At 38.6% G+C, this 24,652-nt stretch overlaps 1 protein-coding gene across 1 annotated transcript; it reads left to right on the top strand.

Moving 5' to 3' along the window:
- The first annotated feature begins 655 nt into the window (after positions 1–655).
- Positions 656–15,266, top strand: nom1 (nucleolar protein with MIF4G domain 1). Its single transcript, XM_088643841.1, has 11 exons — positions 656–2,004; positions 2,429–2,541; positions 4,089–4,284; positions 6,243–6,566; positions 7,221–7,331; positions 9,088–9,255; positions 10,577–10,698; positions 11,077–11,209; positions 13,384–13,515; positions 14,182–14,291; positions 14,777–15,266. Exons 1-11 carry the CDS (start codon positions 1,024–1,026, stop codon positions 14,952–14,954), a joined length of 2,568 nt encoding a protein of 855 aa, XP_088499967.1. The 5' UTR covers positions 656–1,023; the 3' UTR covers positions 14,955–15,266.
- Positions 15,267–24,652: the final 9,386 nt, after the last annotated feature.

The raw sequence follows: 24,652 nt of genomic DNA, 5'->3' as shown, positions 1-24,652 counted from the left end.
AATGGCAGGGAAGGACCTTATGAAAAATACGACTTTGTTGCAGTTACAGCACGTCACAGAACAGCGATTAGGTTACGTGTTGATTCTAAGGTATTTAAAAGAACCGTTCTTATTGTGGCATAGGCGCGATTGATTCGGATATGTTAAATGTTCTAAACCTACACTAGCAAGGGTTTGTAAAGTGTCTTGACGTGATGTTCATGCCCAATAAGGAAATGCGCCTCAGAACAAAACAACCGAACTTGTTCGATTCTGAAACGCCAGCTGGTTTTCTACTGACACTGCTGCCAGTTGTGCATCACTGAATATTGCATTAGTCTATCGGAATGATACAGTTATATATTTGCATTTTCTTTGCCCTCTGCGATGCTACTTTGCATTGTGTTGAACGGCAAACGACGAGCTGCTGTAGTTACCAACATTGCATTTAAACGGTGATGGCACAAAAACTAAAAACTGTTTTCGTCCAGTGTACTGATAAATGTCACATAATCACTTCAATTAATTTATCGGGGAACAACAATTTACTGATGAATCGAATTTACAGTCACATTTTCAGTCAACATCAATGCCGCTAAATTATAACAAAGCCCATCATTTCAATGATCCAGCTTTGGATGATTCATTTATATGGATAAATATTCATCATGAATACGTCTATCCTAGGCAAGAGTGATGATACTACGGTCTGACCAAGAAAATAATTCGAAACAGAACAAAAGTCAGTTGGTAGGACGTCTGAGCCAATCACCATTGCAGCTGTAGCGGAAAGGGTATGTCGACACCGTTTGACGCTCTTTCCGCTTTATCATGGCGGCCCCCATAGCCAGGCATGTTTTCAAAATTAATTTGTTCTCTAAAAGATGTTTGAGTTAAATATACAAGAACGCGTTAGGTTTTGACATTTTTTTTACTTTGCACAATGTTTGCTTAATATAGGAGTTACCGAATACTAAGTTGTTTTTTTATAGACGTAAGTCAATTTGCGGTCTGAATTTTACTTAATAGTTTTAGACACGAAAAATGAAGAGAAAACCACAAGGGAAGCGGAGAGCGAAAGGTGATGCTGACAGACTGAAAAAGTTTAAAGCCTCCGTAGAGGAGTTTGTTCAAAGCAGTTCGGGGCAACTTCGTTCAGGCGAAGCCGACGATGACTATCGTGGGAGCTCGCTGCCAAGACTGAAGGGAAAAAGTCGCAAAGAGTTACGGAAAGAGAAACGAAAGCAAAAAAAGGCTAAAATGAAAAATTACTACGAGGGCAAAAAGCAGCTGGATCAAGATCAGTTATCTCACACAATGTCGGGTACAGGCCAGGAGGGAGGAGGGGGAGTGGGAAATGTTAAAAGAAAGATGGAGAAAGGTAAATCGGCTTTGAGTAAAAGCGAAGAAGCCCCTAGTCAGAAAAAAGCGAAAAACGCAAAGGAACAAAAGGTGCAGCAAGAAAAATCCAACAAGAAAACCAAACCTGTACATCACGAAGCTAAGAAAAAGGACAGCAGCAGACTGCGAGAGACGAGAAAGCAGGCGCTGTTAGAGGCTAATGTTGCTGAAGACAAGGAGATCAAGAGGCTAGAAAGACGTCTGGGTCTTAACAAACGGAAAAATAAGACGTCCCTTCCTCAGTCCTTCGCCGCTGATGGACTAGATTATATCCTAGGTGTCCTGGACTCCGGGGCAACGGCGTCCGGTCTGTACGAGAGCGACGAGGAGACGGGCGCGACCGATGACAGACCGGAGAAACTGGAAGGAGGCGGCTCTGGTCAGTCGGAGGAAGGGGGCTCTGACAACGAGCAGGGTGACAGCTTTTGTGGGGACAGCAACACAGAAGAAGAGGCGATGGACGTTAATGAAGAAGAAGAAGAGGACGGCGATGACCTCTCAGGAGATTTAGAAGACGAGGACGAGGACAGCGAGGAGGAAGAAACGATTGAAGAAGCAGCGGAAGGGGGTGAGACTGAGGATACAGATGAACACGAGATTCCTGAAACAGAAGAAACCCAACCGGTACCAGAGCTTTTTTTTTTTTGGCTTGTTTATTGAAAGTACATTTCCAAACCTGGTATGGCTTAGTCACATAACAACTTCATCCATTACAGGGACTGAAGTTTCTTATATAAACGTTTACCTGGGTGTAGTTGATATTTCAGTCTCTTTTCATTTAATTTGTATGAATTGACACAGAGTTTCTATTAAAAATATTGCTATTGCAGTTGGTCAGCACAATCTGTAAAAGAGCTTGCAGTATATTAACAGTAACCTTTTTGATGGAACAGTCTTCTCAGCAATGAGCATCCAATTTCATAGCTTTATTGTGGCTTTATCACCACTGTAAAAGTTTTAAAATATTCAAGTGTACGTGTAGAAGTGAGTCCAAGATTTTTGTTTTGACGAGAGAAAGGGTAACATTCAAGTTTTCTTGTTGGGTCAGGTGGGTGGTGCGTCTGGAAAATACGTGCCTCCTGCTCTTCGGGAGACTGTGGATTCCCAGCGTAGGGCAGACCTGGAGAGACTGAAGCGCAGTGTGAAAGGGCTGGTGAACAGGTGAGGTCTGAGGCTGCTTCTACACGGAAAGACTTGCAACAGAGAGCTGGTGCTGTCAAAATCTGAATTCAAGTTAATTTGTCATTCCAGACACATACAGTGGAACGAAATATTGTTCCTCCTGGTCCGCGGTGCAATTACAGACAAGACACTAACGGAGACAATGTAGACGAGACTAATAATACTAATATTAATAAATAAGTGCAAACTAAGACAGTGTACACAGGATAATACAAATAGTGCAATTTAACTTTTACAGAATAGTACAAAATATACATTACACGGTATACACTAAACACTGGGGGAGTTTAAACCTTGTTTCTGGAATTGGAGTGGGTGCAAGTACTGTAGGTATCAGGGAGATGAGAAGCCTAACAGCCTGTAGGGAAAAAGCTGTTACAGAATCTGGTGGAGCTAGCACACATACTGTACTGTATTTCACAATAATTCCTCACAAGCCATATATATGGGAATACAGTGATCTTAACAACATAAGGGGCGGTGCAGTGGCTCTGTGGCTAAGGATCTGCGTCTGTGGCTGGAAAGTTGCCGATTTGTGTCCTGTGGCCAGCAGAGGAATCCTACTCCATTGGGCCCCTGAGCAAGGCCCTTAATCCCAGCTGTTCCAGGGGTGCCATATAAATGTCTGACCCTGCGCTCTGACCCCAAGCTTCTCTCCCTGTCTATGTCTCTCATGGAGTGCAAGTTTGGGTATGTGAGAAGACAAATTCCTATTGCAAGAAATTGTATATGGCTAATAAAGTGATCTCATTTGGTTTTAATTAGCTAATTGAACCAAAGCTTAACGTGCCAGTATGAAAAGGGGCAGCTGCATGGTAAAGATGTAAGGGCTGTGCCCGCCAGCCCAAAGGGTTGTGAGTTCAAATCCCAGCCAGTGGAAGACAATTCGGTTAACTGGGACTCCAGGAATCGTCGTGCTGTATTAATGGATTTCCAAATCATCTGTTACATTTAAAAAATATAATATACAAAAAGGAGTCGTCAAATCATGACTAAATCTCTCATTTAGATATATTATCGACACTGTAAGTCATGTTTTCTGCTAAATAATTTTTGAGGGATGTCTGATTTGTGGTCAGTAGTTTAGGTTTCCTGTGTGGTGTTCTGGCACTGCCTTAATCCAGCAATGTATTTTATTTTGTTTATCAGTAGTCAATGACTATAGAAAATAGATTTTTTGTAGGGTTTTGTCTGAGCTAGCGGCTTCCCTGCCACCTTCCAGCCAGACACTAGACTTACTGAGCATCATTTCACATCTATTATTGCATTGGTTTACTGTTTACATTTCATTACACTGATTAATTAATGTCAACTTCTTTTTGGGGAAAAAAAAAACTATTGATCATTGAAGAATTTCCTGTTCTGAAGTTAGAACTATGCTAATAATTAAAAAGGCTGCTCTTTGCTTTAGATCTTCTCTTCACTTGCTTTCATGTTTTCTCCCCTGTGTGCGCCTGTGGTGTCGGTAGAGGCTTTGCAGCTTTCCACTGAGGATGTCTGAGTTGTTTTCTCCTGCATCCTGGCAGGCTGAGTGAACCCAACATGGCCTCCATCAGCAGTCAGTTAGAGGAGCTGTATATGAGCCACAGTCGGAAGGACATGAATGACACTTTGACCGATGTCCTGCTGGCAGCCTGTGTGACTCCAGCCTTGATGCCAGACCGACTCCTCATGGAACACGTCCTCCTGGTCAGCATTCTGCACCACACAGTGGGGCTGGAGGTGAGATAACCGCTGACCGCTCTCTGTCTAGGGCTGCGATACATCCAGTGCAATACAAAAAGCAGTCAGGGCTGTGCAGCTTCTCATGAGCTATCTCTTGGTTTCTGTGTGGCCTGTTGACATGCAAAGCAACTTCAGAAAGGTTACAGTTGTGAAAATGATTGATTATACATTGTGGAGTTACAGAGGTGTAACAAAGTTTGTGGAGCAGTAGGAGATCTATCGGTTCTTACAGTGCAATGAAGAAGTGTGCCTAGTGCTGAACTCAGAAGAAGTACAGAGAAGGAAAAGGTCAGTTAAAATAAAACCTGTTTATTATGCTCCACGCTAATGATATTAAGTTAAACTCTAGTCCAGCTTCTTGCAAATGAACGTTATAGGAGAAATGGAAAATCATTGAAATAATTCTGATGCAAATCGAAACAGTTTTATGATTCTTTTTCTTAATATGTCAGTGATTTTGACAGTGCACTATTTTATAAATGTAGCCCCCTGTCTCTCTACCTTTGGGGGGGGGTAAAAGCAAAGACATCTGTTGTATATCAATTAGTTTCCATTTTCTTAACTTTTTTTAGAATACAGAGACTTTGTAACTATGCCTGTTCAGCCTGCCAAATAATAACATTGTAGAACAAAAGTGAAGACATTATCCACTTGCAAGGGATTGTAAATTCCATGTCAAATTGTGTGGGTGCTTGTTTTTTAAAACAATGTATGTTCGTAGTATTTAGAAGTATTTGCTTTAAACTACATATTGCATGTGGTACATGGAAAAAAAAATATTTTGGGGTGTATTTAATCAAAGTATGCAGTTACAAGATACTCGTTGCTTAACATATCTGCAGATGTAGATCATATCTGGTTCATTCCAACCATCCTTTTTTAAGATGCGTTTTGGCTGTGTGGTAACCATTAACCCATGGATGATCATTAGTCATAGGTTGTTTAGCTAGCAGATAGTGTGTGCCTTATCTTGAACAAAGTTAATTTATAAGGTAATTGTGCACAGGCTGCTTGATTAATTGCAAATGGTCAGATCACAGCTTGAATTGCCATGGTCAGGAAGGATTGTGTGCATTCTGTATAGTGTAATACATTGGTATAGTTTAATTCCTTAGTAACAGAGTATCGTTACTCTAATTTTATTACTGGCTGACTACCAGTATTAACTGTGCGTGTCTTAGTTGTTCATTTATGTAGACGTATTCCTGTGAAGTAATTTATTTTGCTTTAAGCCCTCTTTCTTGATTACATAAGCACGGATTCCTCTTAAACGGACATAAGAATGTCCCTCTCTTGCTTTCAGCCTAACGAGCACAGGATTGTTCAGTCCTGGTCCTGGAGGGCCTGTCTCTCTGCAGGTTGAAAATCCAACTTAAGCTTAATCGGTTGATTACCGGCTTAATGGGTCCAGTTTAACAGCTTGCATCTCTTCAGATGCTGGTTTGTTGACGAGACCTAGAACTCCTGGACCAGCATTGCCCGACACTAATTCAGCATGTTTGGTGATAGTAGCAGCTTTCCCTGACTTCCCAGAGGATACCCTGACTCGTGCCCTTTGCTTGATGAGATAAGCTCTGGCTCCTGGGCCTGGATTTAGATTGAAGATGGAGGGGTTGGTAGGAGCTAATTGATCGGAGGATCTTGTTCAGCCTAGCTGGGTACCTTCTTCCATACCTCTCTGACCCTTCGTAAAAAGGTGATTCTTCTGTTCTTGATTTTAAATGCACTTCCCCATAGCAACCATCCATGTGACTGTAATCCTGAAGAAACCAGAGACACTAAAGGTTAAAGAAAAACAATGTTGGAAAAACAATGAATTGTAAGCAGAGAACAGAAATATTTTTATTTGAGTTGTAAGATGGGCAGAGGCGGAGTGACTGATAAGTCTTCTGTTGTGTATCGTCTGAGGGAATGATGCATAACATTTCTTTTGTCGTGATTCTGTTTCTGTGCAGGTCGGTGCCCAGTTCCTGGAAACGGTGGTCCACAGGTTCGAAGAGCTGTACCAGCCTGACTGTCAGGGTAAAGAGTGTGACAACCTGCTGGCCATTGTTGCTCACTTGTATAACTTTCACGTGATGCACTCACTGCTGATCTTCGACATTCTCAAGAAGCTCACCAACAACTTCATGGAAAGAGACATTGAGCTCATTCTGTTTGTGCTGAAAAATGTTGGATTTGCGTTACGAAAAGACGACGCCATGTCGCTGAAAGAGCTCATCGCAGAGGCACAGAGCAAGGCCAACAGCTTGGGAACAAAATTCCAGGATCAGACAAGGGTACCCAGAAGACATTCACAGCTAGGCTTTCTCGTTTCTTATGGAAATTAATATTATGTGAATTAGTGAAAAGTTTGGTTGTTGTTTTATTCTTATTTGGCTGAGTAAAGTTATTCATTGGCACAGTAACATTTGCCCTTTTAGCTAAAATTATCTTAATTTTATTATTATTTCTTTTTTAATTTTAATCAGTTGATACGTATATATTTTGGATGATAACAATACTGGCATGCCAGTATGCATCATCTTGAATAGAATAAGCACAGATCTAACATTATTTTCTTTTTTATTTAAATGATGGTGGCTAGTTTTTCAAAACTTAATTATTACTTCTGCGTTTATTTTGCAGGATTGTTTGTTTTTATTTCCTGTATTCACTGCTTTTGTACTGGCATCAAAGACCAAAGAAATTTCAAAAACTTGGTTCAGATGTTTATAGTTTTATGTAGTAAGGTAGTCATGCCTACTTATCACAACTGAGTATGTAGTTTCATTATCTCAGTGAATGAATGCAGTAGTGTAAGCTTTAAATTGGCAGTGATGATTTCCAAAATTAAAAATCTAAGAAATTGTTCAAGGAAATGTGAAAAGCAAACGACTAAATGTTACACTTGGGCAGCTGTTTTCTGTTTACCGACTTTCAGTTTTTGGCAGGTGCGGTTTATGTTGGAGACAATGCTTGCCCTGAAAAATAACGACATGCGAAAGATTCCTGGATATGACCCTGAGCCCGTGGAAAGGCTGCGCAAATTACAGAGGACTCTGGTAGGTGAAGCTGGAATAATTAAGTAAATGCTTTCTGATGTGGCTCAGTCCAGATTATGCCTTCACTGTCAGTGCATGTTAATAATGTTGTTAGGCAAATAAAGTTGTTTCCTTTAGGAATGGCTAGGTTAAATTAAGAAGTTGAAATGTCTTTGGAAATAATTAAAAATATAGTTCCCGTTGTCATTTGTAACTCCCATAATACATTGGAATGACAAGGAGACTGCTGTATGTTAAGCCTCTGGGTAATGTAGAGTCTGTTTGACCAGGGTGTCTGATTCTCTTGAGAAAAGAAATATCTAGAGAGGGTGAATATGTCAGGTGCCTGTAATATATTATCCAAAGCAAAAATCAGCCCACGCCAGGTATGGCCAACTCTGATCTTGGAGAGATGATATCTAGCAGGGTTTACAGGCCAGCCTCAAATCAGCTGTCTGTTAAGACTGGGAACACATACAAGCCTGTGCTCGGTTTGATCATTTAATTGATTCAGTTACATCAGGCTTGGCCACCTTTGGTCCTTAAGAGTCACAGGGTGTTGCCCTTCTGGGAAAGGGGTCAAAGTGTGTCTGTGTGTGCCCTGTGATGGATTGGCATCCCACCCAGGGTGTATCCCGCCTTGTTCCCGTTGCTTGCTGGGATAGGCTCCAGCATCCCCTGCAACCCTGAGCTGGATGAAGTGCTTAGAAAACTGATGGATGATCTCTGGGCTACTTGATTGAATACGTCGCCTGTTTCAGTAATCACATGGAGATTGTTGCAAGTTTTTAGGAATTATGATTTAATGGCAATCCATGAAATCTGCTGGACTGTGGCTCTCCAATACAAGAGTCATCCACCACTGACCAATGCATTTTATTTAAGGTGTCGTTTATATGTGTAATTGGAACATCGGCAACAATTGTGCTGACTTTCACCCTTAAATTTGATCATTCTGCAACACTTGATTTCCTGGTTGGAAATGAAGGTGTTTCACTACAACACAACTGATGAGTAAAATATCACGCCACATTTTATGTTATTGCACCACATTAAAAAGCAAGTAAACTGCTTCTGTCACTCCTAGAAGTAGCGACGATTAAAACTGGCGTTTTATCAGGGGAAACAAAAGATATTAATGAAATGCATTTGGGAACATAATTTGTTGGAAAGACAACTAATACTGTGCTTGTCTTTCTAACAATTTGAAGTTCACATTGTAAAAAAACGTTTTTATTCAGGTATTCTTTAGGACCTAAGAGGATTCCTGGCTGTTGGTGAGTAGGGATGGGAAAGCCCTGCCTTTTAGAAATTCCTACAAAGATTGTGTAGGATCACTGATCTCTGTTAATATGGAACTGGACCACCAGAGGGCAGTGCACCTAAGGATTTTTTTCCTGTAGGATGAGATCGAATTGGTATGGAATTACTTTAAAGGGCACTGGCCTTGTTTGCAAGTTTTTCTTCTGTCCAACAGCTAAAATCAATTGTGGCGATTGAGTGCTTCACCTTTGTTTTTTTTCCAGGAGGATTTTATTATGGTCACTTTTTTCTGCTTTAAGAAAATGACGTTATAACAGGGATAGAACCCGATGCCAATTTCCAAGTTAAGTGTGACGGGCAGATAGGAGGCACGTTGCCAAATTTAGAAACTAAGCATAGTTCAGAGCACCCCGGGCTGTGAAATCAGTTCACGTCTCCGGTGGCCGTCGGCCTCTTGCTGTTCGGGAGGCGGTTAAAAACCGAAACGCGGTGCTGCCTCTGCCCCTGTCGCCAGGTTCACCGGAGCACAGCCGGCAGCGACGTGCGGCTGCGGGTCTCCCTGGAGAACCTCCTGGCCGCTGACAAGGTGGGCCGCTGGTGGATCGTGGGCTCCTCGTGGAGTGGCGCCCCCATGATCGACGGCTCGGCCAACAGGCCGCAGCAGGCGACTGCAGGAGGCCAGGTACCCGTGCCCGTTCTCCAGACGTCGGCATGAGTCCGCGGCCGTCTTCGAGTCCGGTGGCTGGGCCGGACAAGTGGCTTGTGGGCGACCAGGAAGATGCTTAATGAGGCAGGGCGAATCGCACACTGTCAAGCTCCCTCTTTAGGTGAAATGTGAACTGTTCTGGCTCGCCTGCATAGAAGAATAGTTGCAGATTCTTCCTGTCAAAGGCAGAGACAAGTTAGAAATGCACTGCGGCCGAAGTTCCAAGTTCAGTTTGATAAAAGCACTACATCTTAAATTGTAGGATGTCATCAAGAGAAGGAGAGACAATTATGTTGTGTAGTTGTTTTCCCAAGAAATGAAAATGAGCTTAAACCATTTCAGAAGTGTTCCATCTCCTATGTGGATAAATCAGTCAATGAGACACAAGAAGGGCAATCATTCAAAAGATCATAATGGTAAATCTAATAGGTGATAAATCTTCTGGTAGGAGAATATGAGATATTACGTTTACAAAAAACAGCTTTAGGGGCCATTCTGTAAACCTAATGTAAACCAAGATGGGATGGGATGTATTGACGTTTGAATTAACGTAGGAGCTTCTAAAATGAAAGCACTACCTAACCAGATGTCTAAATATTTCTTGTTGAAATTGTGACTTGATCCAGCTTTGTCTTACTTAGCGGTAACAGTCTCAAATGTTATATAAGGGAGTGGTTCAGATTATTTTAACTGAACAGCATAAATTCAGTATTTTAGCAGTTTAACAAAAGTTGCTCATGTCTGCTGGTAATAAATGAACCTGCTGTAGAGGAGTCTAGGATGGTGTTATTGGCATAGAGGTGAATATGAGAGTTGTTAGTGTTGTCCAGCAATATTGTTAATAGTACTGGAAAAATGTAAGACCTATGCCAGAACTATTATCACTATTCACACACTAAATGCAGTTTTGTAACTCTCAACCATGTGAGGAGTTTATATCAAAACCATTACTTCTCAGTTTTTGATGCAGGAGAATTGAGTAATCCACAGTATCAGAATTTTTAGTCTTTCAATCTTGAACCTGGAAATCTAACACATCAAACTCAACTGAATCAGCATTATTGTTAAATATCTTAATTTACAGTAATGCACTGATGGCATTGCAGCCTTGAATTAACCTTGATTAACCCTGAATCTCACAGACAACTTGGCATATTTTCTCTTATCTCTCAGGTAGCTGAGATCCGCAACATTCTTGAAAAATCCATGCTAATCTTGCTAAATGTTTTATCTTTATTTAGTGTTCACTGAAATTTTATCAGTGAACACTAAATCTTATTTTTTTTCCTCCTATAAGTTTAGTACCAAGGTCTTGGATCTGGCCCGAAAACAGAGGATGAACACTGACATTAGAAGAAATATTTTCTGTGTTGTGATGACCAGCGAAGATTACTTGGATGCCTTTGAAAAGCTCTTGAGGTATGAGCAGAGACTGTGCAATAACACCTCTATAACTTTCAGAAAAAAGTCTGCAGCTTATTTTCAGTGCTTTAACAAGGCAGGAGAATCTTGTCTACCCAGCCCCAGACAGCCCTTTGTGGGAATTAAAAGTCAGCAGTCTCTCTCGCAACCTAACCACGAAGCCTAGCTGTATGTCCCTTACTTGAGGAGTATGGGGTAATAGGTCATCAGTGTTTTATTCCTTGTAAGAAACAGAGACATTGATGGAGGCTGATTACACATAAGATGGTTACAGCCAATTGTAGAAATCCAGAGTGAAGTCGGGGTTTTTCTCATAGATGTTGTTCATTTTTGAAAAGTTTTCTCTCATATTTTCCCGTTCATGAAACTCCACAGGCTGGGCCTCAAGGATCAGCAGGAGAGGGAGATTGTACATGTGCTCATGGACTGCTGCCTGCAAGAGAAGACCTTCAATGCCTTCTACGCTGTGCTGGGAGAGAAATTCTGCGCATACGATAGGCGTTTCCAGGTATAGATCAGGCAAACGGGAAACAGTGCTTTTTAACTACACTTTCAAAAGGACATCTGACTTTTGGTGGGCTCTATACCTTTATTTTTTACAGGTTTTTAGTGTGAGTGACATCATTAATCACCAATGACCAAGCTCTTAAGTGCATCCAGTGTTTAGCATGTTGAAATAGCGGAAACTCTTAAGCTACTCTTCTTACTGTATTTAAGGAAAATGCTGTCTTTATTGTATTAACTCCATTATTTGTTTACAATTCAATGAACTTGATGTAAGCTTCTCCATAGAGAACAAGCACTGAATCATGTTAAAGCTACAGGGTTTGATGTTGCACTAACAAAGCAAATAGATTTTGTTTGGAACATAGTTTTACGTGTAGTTGAATTTTGAAGTTTATTGTAGCAGAACATTATGTGAAGGAGAGTTTTTTATTGCATAGAATCAAAGGAATCATTCCCTACAAGCTGAGAAACAAGAACTGACCAACCTCTATAGTTGTGTGAGAATATTTTATTTGGCAACCCCCAGAAAGAAAAACTCAATATTATTTTTAAAACAGACAGTTTTGTAATTTGGTTTAATATTGGATATTAGCCAAAACTGGATATTGGTCTGTGTGATAATATCTGTGTGATTTGGAATATTATTTTGTTCATTGTAATATGTAATATGATATATATTTTTGCATACTTCCAAATTCTAACTTTAAAACGTTCTGACTTTATTAAATATGTGTCTATTAATAGACCACAAATCCTTGTATAGGTTTTATAAAATCTTATTAAAGCCCTTTTCTAGTCCAAGTGTAGTCTTATGCCAGTTTGACTGAGTATACAGTATACTGTAAATCAATCATAATAATTTGCAGTGTACCACTGTTAAGGTTAATGTATTCTGCAGCAAAAAATAGAATTACAGCTATAGAGACCTCCACATTGACTTAAAGTACATTTTTGAGTTCCAGTAAATTAAAAGATTCAGCCCTTAAGGGGAACTGCAGACCCAATTTCTCAGACAGGTTATTAAATCTCAGTAACAAAATAAATTCATTGACGTTCTAGAAAGAAATGACAAATTTTGAATGAAGCACAAAATTGTGAATTCTGTGAAAGTGCTGTAAGTCCCCATGTTGTCACAAACTCGAATTTGAGTTCCCACAAACTGTGACATGATGCCCCCTTCCTCCTTGTGTCATGTGATGTATGAGCGAAGTGTTTTGCAGCAAATATTTCACTGCAGAAATGTTCCAACATCATCTGCGTGAATGAACAGAAATAAGAAGTAAATAGTATCTTTTGGAAAAACCATCTCGAAATCTTAAGCAATATTTCTGTTGGATTAAAAGAGATGTATTCACAAGCCTGCTTGATTACAATGTCACAGGGCTGCAACACCTCACCTGAAAATGTGTTGCCTCGTTCTGAATCGCAGAACATGGTGCTGCACATACCTGGAAATTGAATCTGTTTTGTGATGTAAATTGGAGGTTTGACAAGTTACTGTGTACGTTTTACTTTGACTGCAGTTTGAAATCCACTCATCAATGCAAAATATGAAAATAGCTTTGCAGTTCCCCTTTAAGGGTAAAGTGAAGAAGTCGATTCTGATGACCCTGGCCCATTTATTATTTACAGTTCTCGCTGATGATCAAACAAATCCTGCCAAACAAAAGAATGCTCTTCCTGCCTCATTTCCCCTTTGTTTCACACCTAGATCTGACCTCTGGTCAATCATTCATTCCCCCACAGCCAAACTGGTCTGTGTGCTTTCCCACAAATGTCCCTCAATTCCATCAAGATTGTATTCCGGTCATTCTAAACTAGATTGACTTAAAATGGATGTAAGTAAGCTTGAAATCATCTGTTTTTCTGGTAACCGCATATTGTTCCAGTGAATCTGTCAGTTTGAATTGAAAAATATGACTTTCTCGCAGATCTTCCTGCAAATGTATTTCATTGCCCCATTTATTGTCTTGAGTGCTGTTGCTTGTGGTTATGGGATTAGTTATCCTGACTTGTACTACGGCATGCTACATTTTCACTTAATCCCTCGAGAAAATGGAGAGATGGAACAAGACGCAGTGTACTACTCAAGATAAAAAAATGTTTTCTACTCTGAAAATGGCTTTTGTAAGTCTTCTAAATCCTGCTAATTGTTTTACAACCTTCAATTCTCAGATGACTTTTCAGTTTAGCATGTGGGATAAATTCCGTGATCTGACAAGCATGACCAGCTCCACCTTCAGCAACCTGGTACACCTGCTGGTCCATTTCCTGAAGAAGAAGTCTCTGTCTCTGTCTGTCCTCAAGGTGTGTTACATTTGGATGTCCCTGAACCACTATATCTACAGTATACTTATTTTAATGTTTTAGGTTAGGGATGTCCAATTCTGGTCCTGGAGAGGCAGCGTATTTGAAGGTTTTCAAGGTTTCTCTTAATCCACAGCACTTGAAGAGCTGGGAGACAATGGTAACTTGGTCCAGTTAAGGCAGTAACTAGCTCTCGCCAAGAGCTGAAGCACAATACCCAAAAATCCAACAAGACAGCTTCAGCAGCCTGTTGCAAAGCATGTGTCACTGATGTACAGCTCGTATAGCTTCTAGGAATGACCAGTCAACACAGCGATGAGGACATGCTAATTGGTTTAATGTTTTTGTCAAGTCTGTTCTATGTCCATGCACCTCTAATGTAAATTGGCATTTTCCTGAAATTATATGAATCGGGTGAAGTTAAAACTGATATGAAATCTTGTGATCCATGATATACAATGATTCTAATGCGGAGTGAGTCTATTTTGAGCTTCATCTCAAGCACTGTGTAGGTTCTAGGTGCAAAGCAAAATTCTTATTTCAGCTTAGCTGCAGAATCAAGGATTTAAGGCCAGCTGGTTTTGCTTCCAAGCACTTTTTCCTGTTTGGAGAAAGCTACATGTTTCTCCTTATGGTCATGGTTTTTACATTCACATTTATTTACAGGCGATAGAGTTCAGTGAACTGGATAAGCACAAAGTCAGGTTTCTGCGCCAAGTGCTGACTAAACTTCTACGAGACACTGAACCAGAAGAGCTCACAAACATTTTTGTCAGGTATGAGTAACGGTAGATTTTTGGTGTGCGGGTTCACAATTGTTTCATCATATTTTAATTAACCTTTTTCTTTTTTCCTTGCATTTTGTACACATGCATTGCTGTTGATATGTAACAACAATAATAACAATACTGTATAATATTATACAGTACATAAATAATATTCAGAAACACAGAAGAATATTCAGAAAGCAATGTATTCTGAAAATCAGATACTACCATTTCTTTCTAAGTGCTTTTGTGAAACTGGCCTTAAAAAAGTTCTAGTTGCGCAATGTGGAGGCAGTTGAAATAGGTCTAGCAGTTTAATTATTAAAGGTGTGACTTTAAAGGATGAAAATATACCCTGAAGAAAGGATGTAAAGAAATGAAGAAATCCCATTTCCTTTACTGTCAAAGATTCTTTACTGACAAATTTTATGATTTCATAAAATTTAAGTGGCTTTTTTACTGCTTCAAATCCTTGTCTTTCATTTGCTTTACAGGATTTCGGGAATTCCAAAACTCGGAATGCTTAAGGAAGGCTTGAAGCTTTTCATCAGTCACTTTCTCCTCAAAAATGTCGAAAGCCTGGAGACAACTGAGCAAGCAAACCTGCTGAAGGAAAGAGCTGATATAGCCATAAAGGCCTTGGAGGCCAGAGACTCTAAGCTCAAACTTTAAGAAGCATCTCCAGAAGAAGGCCTTCGCCATTTTTTAGTGTATTTTTATGACGTTCCTATTAATGGTGAAAAGGCTTTTTATATGTGGACGTTCAGAACTGGTTGTTCTGCTCTGGAAGTCTTGCAGCTGAAGTGGTCATTTTAATGACAGTGAAATTCTACATCTGATTTGTACAAAATATCTTGCCGATCAAGATAAAGGCTTAACTCACCAGAGTCGACAGCTGAGAAAAGCATCTTTAGCTTGTTTCGTGCGTTGCTGCAATTATTGTACTTTTCCACATAAATAAAAATACATCTGAAATTCATTAAAGTGAGGTTGATTGTACTATTTTGAGTCTGTACTATTTTTTGGGATTCTCCTGCTGGGGCCTATTTAAAAAACAGATTTTTCCATGTAGTAGCACTTTTTTATACCATATTTATTGTTAATTTGGCATTGAAGCCATGATTCTTTAGTTTAAGTGATTCACCTTTTCGAGAATTGCATTAACACTTTTTCACTTTGAATATCCTGTTATGATTTGATCAATATTCTTCTGAATATCTGCCTACAGGTTTACAGCCACCTTAATACTCTTCTTGTTTGCACTCATTAGTCTGCAAAAAGTGGCATTCTTGAAGCTTTGCTCCTAATTCTCTTACACCTTCATGTTTCCTTTCACATAAAAATTGAACTATCAGGGTGAAGAATTTCCAAAGTCTGCTATGGATGTAATGTACTTCATAGATGTGAACAGAAAAAATCACATGCACGATTTATGAGTGTGTTGGATCCGTGGGATTTTTTTAAAATTACTCTGTCCTGGGGACAACTTTTGCTTAGTCGCACATTTTTATGAATTCTTCAATTTTGACCAGATAATCATGCTATTCTAAAATGCCTTTTCTTGTAGTAAAATGAAATAAGGAAACAATTTTACAGGCTGATCGTAGCTTAAACTACATTAAACGTGGTACACATTTCAAAAGCTCTTAATGTGTATTTTTTGTTCTAGTTTTTGTTTCTTTAGTGAAAGAAACAAAAACTTACCCGGGAGTCTCCAATCCTGGTCCTGGAGGGTTGATGTGTCTGCAGGTTTTCTGGGTCTATTTAATGCAAAATCACTTGAGGACATGGGTATACTGTATATCAGAAAATAAGTCCAATTGAACCAATAACTCATGGTTTGGGTACTTAAAAGCCCCACTGTACTGAAAACCTGTAGTTATACTGACTCTCCGGGAGCAGGACTGCACATTCCAGTGTAAGAGTTTAGAAAATATGTTTGAAAATATTTCATTACCTCTATTAATCATTCATTGAAGCTATTAAAGTGTTTCAATCTACTAAAAGAGAAATACCCAATGACTCTTTGACTTCAGGTTTAACCTAATTGTCCCTTTAAACATGCTGGGTACAGTCCATATCTTGTCTGTAGAGGGCAGAATTGTTTAATGTTTAATGAATGCAGGCTTTTTGCCACTTCCATTTCATTTTGCAGAGCAATAAAACAAAATTTGACTTCTTAATTTATGTTGACAATTTTAGCTTCAAAAAACATCTATGTTTTAATAGCAAGACGAAACGCTTTTACCTAAGGAATCTTGATACCAAAGACTTATTTACATATTGAGCAACCTGCTGCTACCTCTCACGTACTACATACTGATAATATTGATTTTTATTGAAACAAAATGTAGTTATATAAATGTTCTAGTTACTAGTGCCACTGAGTTAAAATATTTAAGTTCCTAGCTTTTTCGTAGAAGTCCATTTCTCATTTTGTTAACTAAAAATCTCCTTCTTTACATACATTAAGAATTTTGTGCACCCAGAAATATTTCTAAAGTTTCCGACTCCTTCAGAATTCACTTGAATATATAATGCTTACAGTAGTCATGGCCAAGATATGTTTTGTATTTTTAGAATACAGTACTGACATACAAACAGTTTTAAATATTTTACCAGATTTTGGGATACACTGTTGCAGGATATGTTTTCAGACCCCCAAATTGTATATAATTTATTATTCCCTTCTTTAGAGGAAAACTGGTAATGTGTGCATACTGAGATCACTAAGGTATTTACTAGGTAGGGTGATACTACTAATAGCTGTTACTGCATTTATTTAGTTTACAGTCACATGCCATCTCTTTACTGGAGCAATAAAAATGAATCATATTTGAATCCATTTTCAGGGTTTCACTATTGTTTATTTGTAATTTAAAAGATATTTCTAGAATTTCTCTGTACTAACAATTCTTCATAATTGTGGTTTTCGTAGCAGGGGACTGTTGGATTTTAAATATTAAAGCATTTATTTTTCTTGTTATTAAAAACTCAAGTGACTAGTGATTTGCACAATCCACATAGTGGGCAATATAAATGTTTTCTTATAGATAGCATAAAAACCTTCCCTTTTGTAAAAATAAAAAGGTTAGCTTTGTTGACTAAAAATGCAAAACAAAAAAAAACGTTTTACTATTAGTATATAACTGTCTTTGACCTGCAGAGTTAAATGACTAGGAAAGATCAACAATAATGCTGCTGGATTCAACGGAGTACGATACTTTAAACACCATTAGAACATCAGCTTCCAAACTCAAACCCATTTCATGTGGTTACCCATGTGTTACGCAAAATAAAGTACACTAGTAAGTGTACTGTGCATATCAGGAAATCCAACAGTGACAAAAAATGGCTGAAATAAGAAATACAGGACATTTATGGAAACCTTTTAATACACTATTGAATTTCACAGCTGCTACACATTATTGCATTTAACTAAATGGTGCTTAAGTTTTGGGAAATTGCAATTTTCAGGATTTGGAGGGTATTTTAAGGGAAACCAAAAACCCATTGTCCTTTTTACATCATGAATGGATGATATTTTCTTTGTTGAAGTCAGCTAAGCAATACCAGAAGTTCACCAGTTTTGAACCATATACCCTTGCTCTTGCTCATAGCTCAGACCTCGGCAGACGGTACTTTGTTACTGGCAATAATGTAAGTACTGCTTGAGAATAAGAAAGTCCCATCTGCTGACCCCACCTCTGAGCACCCCCAGGACTGTTAATTAAGCAGAATGAAAAACCTCCAGGTTTGAAAGCAAGACATTGTCAGGACCTTGACCTTTTTGTGCATATGGTGGTTTCTTTTTTTCAAGCCTAAGCCCAGTTTGATTAACTTTATTACTATTGTTATTAATTAAAGTTTTGAAAAATAGAGCCAGGCGGAGACATTCCTCTAGCGTTAAAATAGTCATCCCAGAAATAATTGAATTGCCCAATTTTCCAACAGTAAGTCAGCCATGACATTTATATTCCGTGTATATCACTCTTTTGCACAAGCGTATGTGTCAGGCCCGGTATCATGCAGAATGCAGAATGCCAAACTACCAGTGCACCTGGCTTTATAATCCCGGTTGATAATACGTTGTTTTTGCTGTAGTCATTAGAAGCATGCAGTAATCGCTGTTAATTAACAATATGAATATAGACAAAGCCATAAAAAATGATGAATTAATTTGATTTCATTACTGTCCTCAAAACAATTTGCTTATCATCATTTGTAAATTGAATCAAGATTCATATGTAACATGAAAGTTAATTAGCGCAGACGTAGTGTGCTGTAATGAAATTATGGATGTCATGTATCGTCCACCTAAAGCTGACCATGATATTGTCGTTTTGAGAGCTCCGTGTTCTTCATGGCAGAATCTTTCCTTGAAATTCAGTTCCTGACAGAGGAGCCTAACAAAAATATCTGTATTTATCCTGCACTTCAATTAATTTAGGTTTGTCACACCAAAGGGGTAGAATACTTATGCAATTATGACTTTTCCGTTTTTCTTTCACATTTGTTATGTATTAACTTCTTTCTTTTTGTTAGTTTTTTGCTTTGAATGTATACTAATACTGTAAATATTAATTTCTACTTCAAAGTGTTTTGACCGCAGGTTTAAAGCAACTAAGTAGTGAAAGCTGTAAGGGCCTTAATCCTTTTGTAAGGCACTGCTTGGCACTATTTGTATGCAGTAAGTACTATAACAACACAATTATTTTGTATATGCTTTAGGTGGCCCGGGCTTTTATAAAAAAAACTCCTTTTTTTCCTGGAACTTAAGCTTATGCTGGCATCACACTACACGACTTTTCCTGGGATTTTCAGTCTTAGCCTTCATGTACATAATCATGAGAAAATCACAGTGAGTTGTAGAGAGTTGCAGCTCGTGCCCCTTACCGTCAGTTGTGTAGTGTGACACCCCCAGCGACTCAGTCATAGCGCCGTTAACAGCCCCAACGACTCTCTGCGACTCTTACGACAAAATCGAACTGAGTCGCAAGTCGTAGGAGTGTGCAGTGCGCCAGGTGTGTACTTGTGAGATAATATGCCCATTATATTACACGTTTTAGCACAATACTAATTTTTTTAACAATATTTTTTAAAGGTGTTTTTTCATTTTAACTGTGTTTTATTTTTTGTAAATTTGTTCTATATTTATAAAGAAGAATTGTATTTCTGAAGATGTTTATTTGTGGATAACAATGTCCTGTGTCACATTTTTCAAGATGTTTCCGTGCTTGTTCTAAAATGATGTACTTTCATGGCACAATACGAGATTTGGTACCGTAATGAAAAGTCATGAGGGAATCGTGTAATCAGTCACCCCCTGCGATTCCTAGTCGTATGATTTGACACCCTCTAGGACAGAGAAGGCAGCGAGATTCAGCAACTGCAGTCGTTAAATTTGACATGCTCTCGACTGGAAGTCGTGCCGAGTCGTGTGACGCTGTCTTTAGCCGCCTGAGTCAAGTCAACACCCGTGAGAGGCAGACTCTGATCTGTGGTGACAATTTTGGACAGAATCAGAAGATTGCAGAGATCACATGACCAGCCTGAATCACCTTTTCCTTTGGATCATGAATTCGCTTTACGTATTGGATTGTTCGCCTGCCTTGTCATCTGCCTACTCGGGCTTCAGCACTGGATCTGCATACCTTTACATTGAGGATTCCTGACAATTTCCTTGTCAACAAGAACACAGAGGAGCAACTGTGCTTATCTGCTGCTACACACATTCTTGAACCCGGACTGGATTTCAATGTACACTTGTTCACCAATTGCACAAAAATGTGAGATGAATGGCAAGTATTTGTCTGACCTAGTGGAAATCACTTCTAAGGGCAGAGAATTATCTTACATCATGATTACCCCACCCTTAGGCACCTGAATGAATGTGTTCTTGTTTGGTAATCTAGTTATACTGATATATTTTAAGTTTCTGAAAGACAAACACAAACACAGACATGCACACATTCACACGAGGCCAAATTTCCCCAGGAACCAATTAATCTCTGGACTGGACTGGAGAATGATAACCACGGTGCCACCATTTACTTCATTCATTTATTAATTCTATACAACAGTAGGTCAAACCCAGATAAGATGATCGGCTGAATTATAATTGTAATCATTTTAAATGAATGCATGTCTTAGTTTTTGGACAAATGTATTGAGAAAGATTTTGTGCGCTAGTCTCTTTTTTTGCTGAACACACACACACAACATCAGGACCGCAACCATAGTGAATCCCTTGAAACGTGCTATGCAGGTCGATTGGTCCCAGTTCAAGTATTCAAGTACAGTATGGATGCTATGGATGGATCCAGGTGGATGCTGCACATTGGTGGTGGTGGAGGGGAGTCCCCATTACCTGTAAAGCGCTTTGAGTGGAGTGTCCAGAAAAGCGCTATATAAGTGTAAGCAATTATTATTATCATTAGTAGTAGTAGTATCTCAGAGCAGCCTTCAGCTTAGGAAGGAAGTCTCACGTGTGCAGTGAAACCACACTGTATTGGCACTGGAGTAAGAAAGAGTATAGTGGTAGAGGTCTGGTGCAAATACAGTGACAACAGATGTTCTTCAGCTTTGTGGTTCGGGGATTTTGACCAACAGATTTCATTCCAGACAACTGAGACTGTAACACTACACTCCAGTCCCAGTGGGCCCAGTGTAGCAGACTGTACTGACATCTTTATAACATCTCCTGCGGCAGATCAAGAAAAAGAAGGAAATTGGTCCAATGGAGTGAATAGCTATTTAAATTGGCTCATTAAGATCTGGAGGACAATAATGTTTTGCAATAGGCTTTTTAATAGGAAATTTCTTTTTTTATTTACCTTTGTTGTATAAAAGCAACAACAAGTCTGAGGATAATCTACTATCATCCAAATCATCTACTTTGTACCTCATTTATTCCTCAAGGTGAGCTGCACCCACCTACTGTATGTCCTCTGGACAAGCAATGAACTGTTGAATAATGCCACCTTAGTTCAATAATTCTGCATTTTCTTTCATTTTCTTTCACTATTAAACACAACAATAACCAAACCAAAATATGACTCAAGAGAGTTATGGTAAAAGAGCCCCTTGATTTCAGATACCCAGTTTTGAAATTGCATTTTTAAGTTTACTTCAAACATTTTGTAGCTGCCCCTACAGTAGTGACCTTTCAAGGTATTCTAGATTGTCCACAACTCCCAAACTACCAGGTGACTTCACCTCTTTGCCCAGGAGCTGAAGGCTTGTGTCTGGCCTCTGCTGACCCTGCCATCCCTCCAAGAAGCATTTCTCTCCTTTTCTAGTAAGTGTTGGTGAACAGATAACATGAGGCCACTCCCATTGTATTCTCACAGCTGGGCAAACTGGCACTTTAATCAATTGCATATAGTCCTTAAACCGTCTGTGCAAAAACCATACCTTCTATAAAACCAATACTTCTATATTGTCTTTATCATTGCAGACTGTCTGTTAGAAATATGTCTGCTTCCATAAAAGATTGAAAGGGAGAACTGGGTTAAGACCAGGTGTGTCACTTGTTCCTTGGGAATTTACAGTCCCTTTTTCCCTTTTATTTTGGAATGATTCAAATTCAACAAGCTTAATTGGTGTGACTGATGCATTACAGTGTTGCCAAGATGTGTCCTTGACCATTTTCCAGAATAAACAAGATATAACCCACTACCTGTCTCACAACAGCTTACTCAAAAGCCATCAAGTCACATCTTCAGTGCATCATTATTATCTTTGATCACCATTATCATTATACAACTCTGCAGTGAAATCTAAATCATTCTGTATGAGCAAGAGCTATGCAATTATTTAATGGTGTTTTGTAATTACGAATTGTAATCTCTTCTGTTAGTCTGAACAATGGTTTGCACCAGTATCCCATTCAAAAGTCAATATCAAACAGCGATTTATGGGTTCTTAGTATCCTCAATACAGGTGGGGCTTTAAAAGGATTAGTTTTATTGGAAAAATACACATTGTATAAACAGGACTTTGGTAAAACTCCATGTGAACTGTTCTGGGGTTCTTAAACTGCTAAGGGAATTATTGGGAAGGTAACGTCATGTCCAGTATGTCATGGTAATCAATCCTTCAACAGCAGAAATTAGTAGTGTTGTCCCAATGCCTTTAGTTAAAGACAGACTGCAAGGAAGCATTACGTTAAATGTGTTTGTGCCTTATGTAATTTCTATTTAATAGTCATTATAGTGTCATTCGGCGCTATAATATTTGCTGGAATCGTTATGTGAGTCTGCACGTGTTTCTACGCGTTATTTCCCATCAGCCTTTTCTACTTTTGTTTAGTTAGTAGTTAAAATGTAAACGTTTCCCTCGGTTGATAATGAAATAATAAAAACATATATTTATTATTAATTTCTCTGACGCTTTCACTAACGCAACTTAACAATCATACCCATTTATAAGGCTAGGCATTTTGCTTAAGTAACATAAGTGATTGCTCATATGTACTAAAGCAGTTCCTTACATTGGTTTCGAACTCATAATCTTCGAGTTATATTTTAGGACCCTACTCTTAATAGAAGCTGTTAGCACCTGCAGCCAAAATTCGTTTTGTAATCATTTCTGTAAAAAAAATATATACGTTAAACACATATTAGTGTTTTAATATTATTATTAATATGACCTTTCGGTTCCAAAAATATCTGCGTTTAAAAATGTCATTGGTGTTGTTTGGTATCTTGCAATATTCTCTTACTGTATTTGCAATACAGGGGACTTACAGTAATTTGGTAAAACTCGTGTTTGTGCCTTCGCTCTTGGGCAATCGAAACGGACATCAGTTATTTTGCTCATCCTAAAATTATAATTTTGACTACAGTATAAGATAAGAGATCACTTTATTAGCCATATACAATTTCTTGCATTTGGAATTCATCTTTTCACATACCCCAGCTTGCTCTCCATGAGACACAGACACAGATATTTCTAAAAGTTTAAATAATTGAATGCGGTTTTGCAACATGCTTCTTCACAATATTATGAAAATCAATATCGTCATTATTAAACAATACCATTACCTTTAATGTTTCTATAAATAAAAATGTAACCAAGTGTGCAAGTCTGGATTCTGTATTTTGTAATTATGAAGACCACCATTTTGAAGACTCGAGTCTAACAGTGTCGAATTTTGTGAGTCTTGTACAGACTTACTGCAGCTTTAAAATGTGAACGGTCTGATTTAGTTACCTAATACTTTAAAAATCTCAGCGCTGTACTTCATCTACACCGTCTGAAAATCACGTTGTTAGCATTCAGGCTTTTACGGAGATTTCACTTCAAAGGCAGAGGTACGTGACAAAACAAAGAAACCTTCAATCGAAAGTGTTTAACCTGTGAAGTCGGTCCAATGGCTCTTATCTAGAAGTAAAGAAACATCAGAACTTAGGTATTAGAAGAGATGAGTAGTGATGTTTGCTGTTCAGTATTCAAGATGTGGGAAGATTTAAACCTACCGCATCCCAAACACATTTGTTGTCGATTTAACATCTACATTACAATACAAAGTGTATCAGAAGGCTTGGAGTAGATAAGATAATTATGAATATAGAGGCTCTGACCTGGTCAAGGTGTACGTCATTTCCCAACAGAGACTTGGGTAACTAGGTGAGGTCCTCGCATCATTGAGGTGAAATAACAAGTAATATGGGCTTTGCTATATTGATATTGTTACTCAGTGAGTACGAATTTTCAAAAAAAAAAGAAAACTGGCATGTTGACTCTATATCACAGGATTTGTACTCAAAAGGCTTTCGTTTTATCAGGCGTCCACCCGTAATTTCAATTTGTTATTCTCATTCTCTTGAATAATAATTTACATTTCATCTTGATTTACACCCCTCACTAAACACCGCTAAATATGAACATTTTACTATCAACCGTTTGTGTAGAATATATTGATTTGACATTTGTTTTTCAATAGAAACTTATGATGATTCTTTTAATTAAATTTGAAGACTAAAACGGTGACCAAAGGACCAAAGGAACAGGTGATGAATAAGTGAGATGCGAACGGAACATATTGAGTAGCCTAAAATGTACCCTGCAGCCGCTGAACTATAAACTAATACATTGAATTATATCTCTGTACCCTCCTAGAGAGAAAGCAGCCATCTTTCATCGAAGTGGGATGAAAGCCAGTGTGAAAACCAGGCAGCGATTAATTCATTAAAACGTAATACTGACCACCAGTCTCAACAATAAACGCATAAATTAAAAATAAAGGCGACCGTGTACACCGAGTTATAACAGAGCAAATGAATTGTTATCTGTGGCCCAAGGCTGAAAAGGATGAGATAGTGATTATATTTAAATTTGCTCTAATTGATCTGAAGGAGTGCTTC

This window comes from Lepisosteus platostomus, chromosome 8 (genome assembly GCF_059453375.1).
Source record: "Lepisosteus platostomus isolate fLepPlt1 chromosome 8, fLepPlt1.hap1, whole genome shotgun sequence".
Classification (NCBI taxonomy): domain Eukaryota; kingdom Metazoa; phylum Chordata; class Actinopteri; order Semionotiformes; family Lepisosteidae; genus Lepisosteus; species Lepisosteus platostomus.
This window is presented reverse-complemented; position numbering and strand designations above follow the sequence as displayed.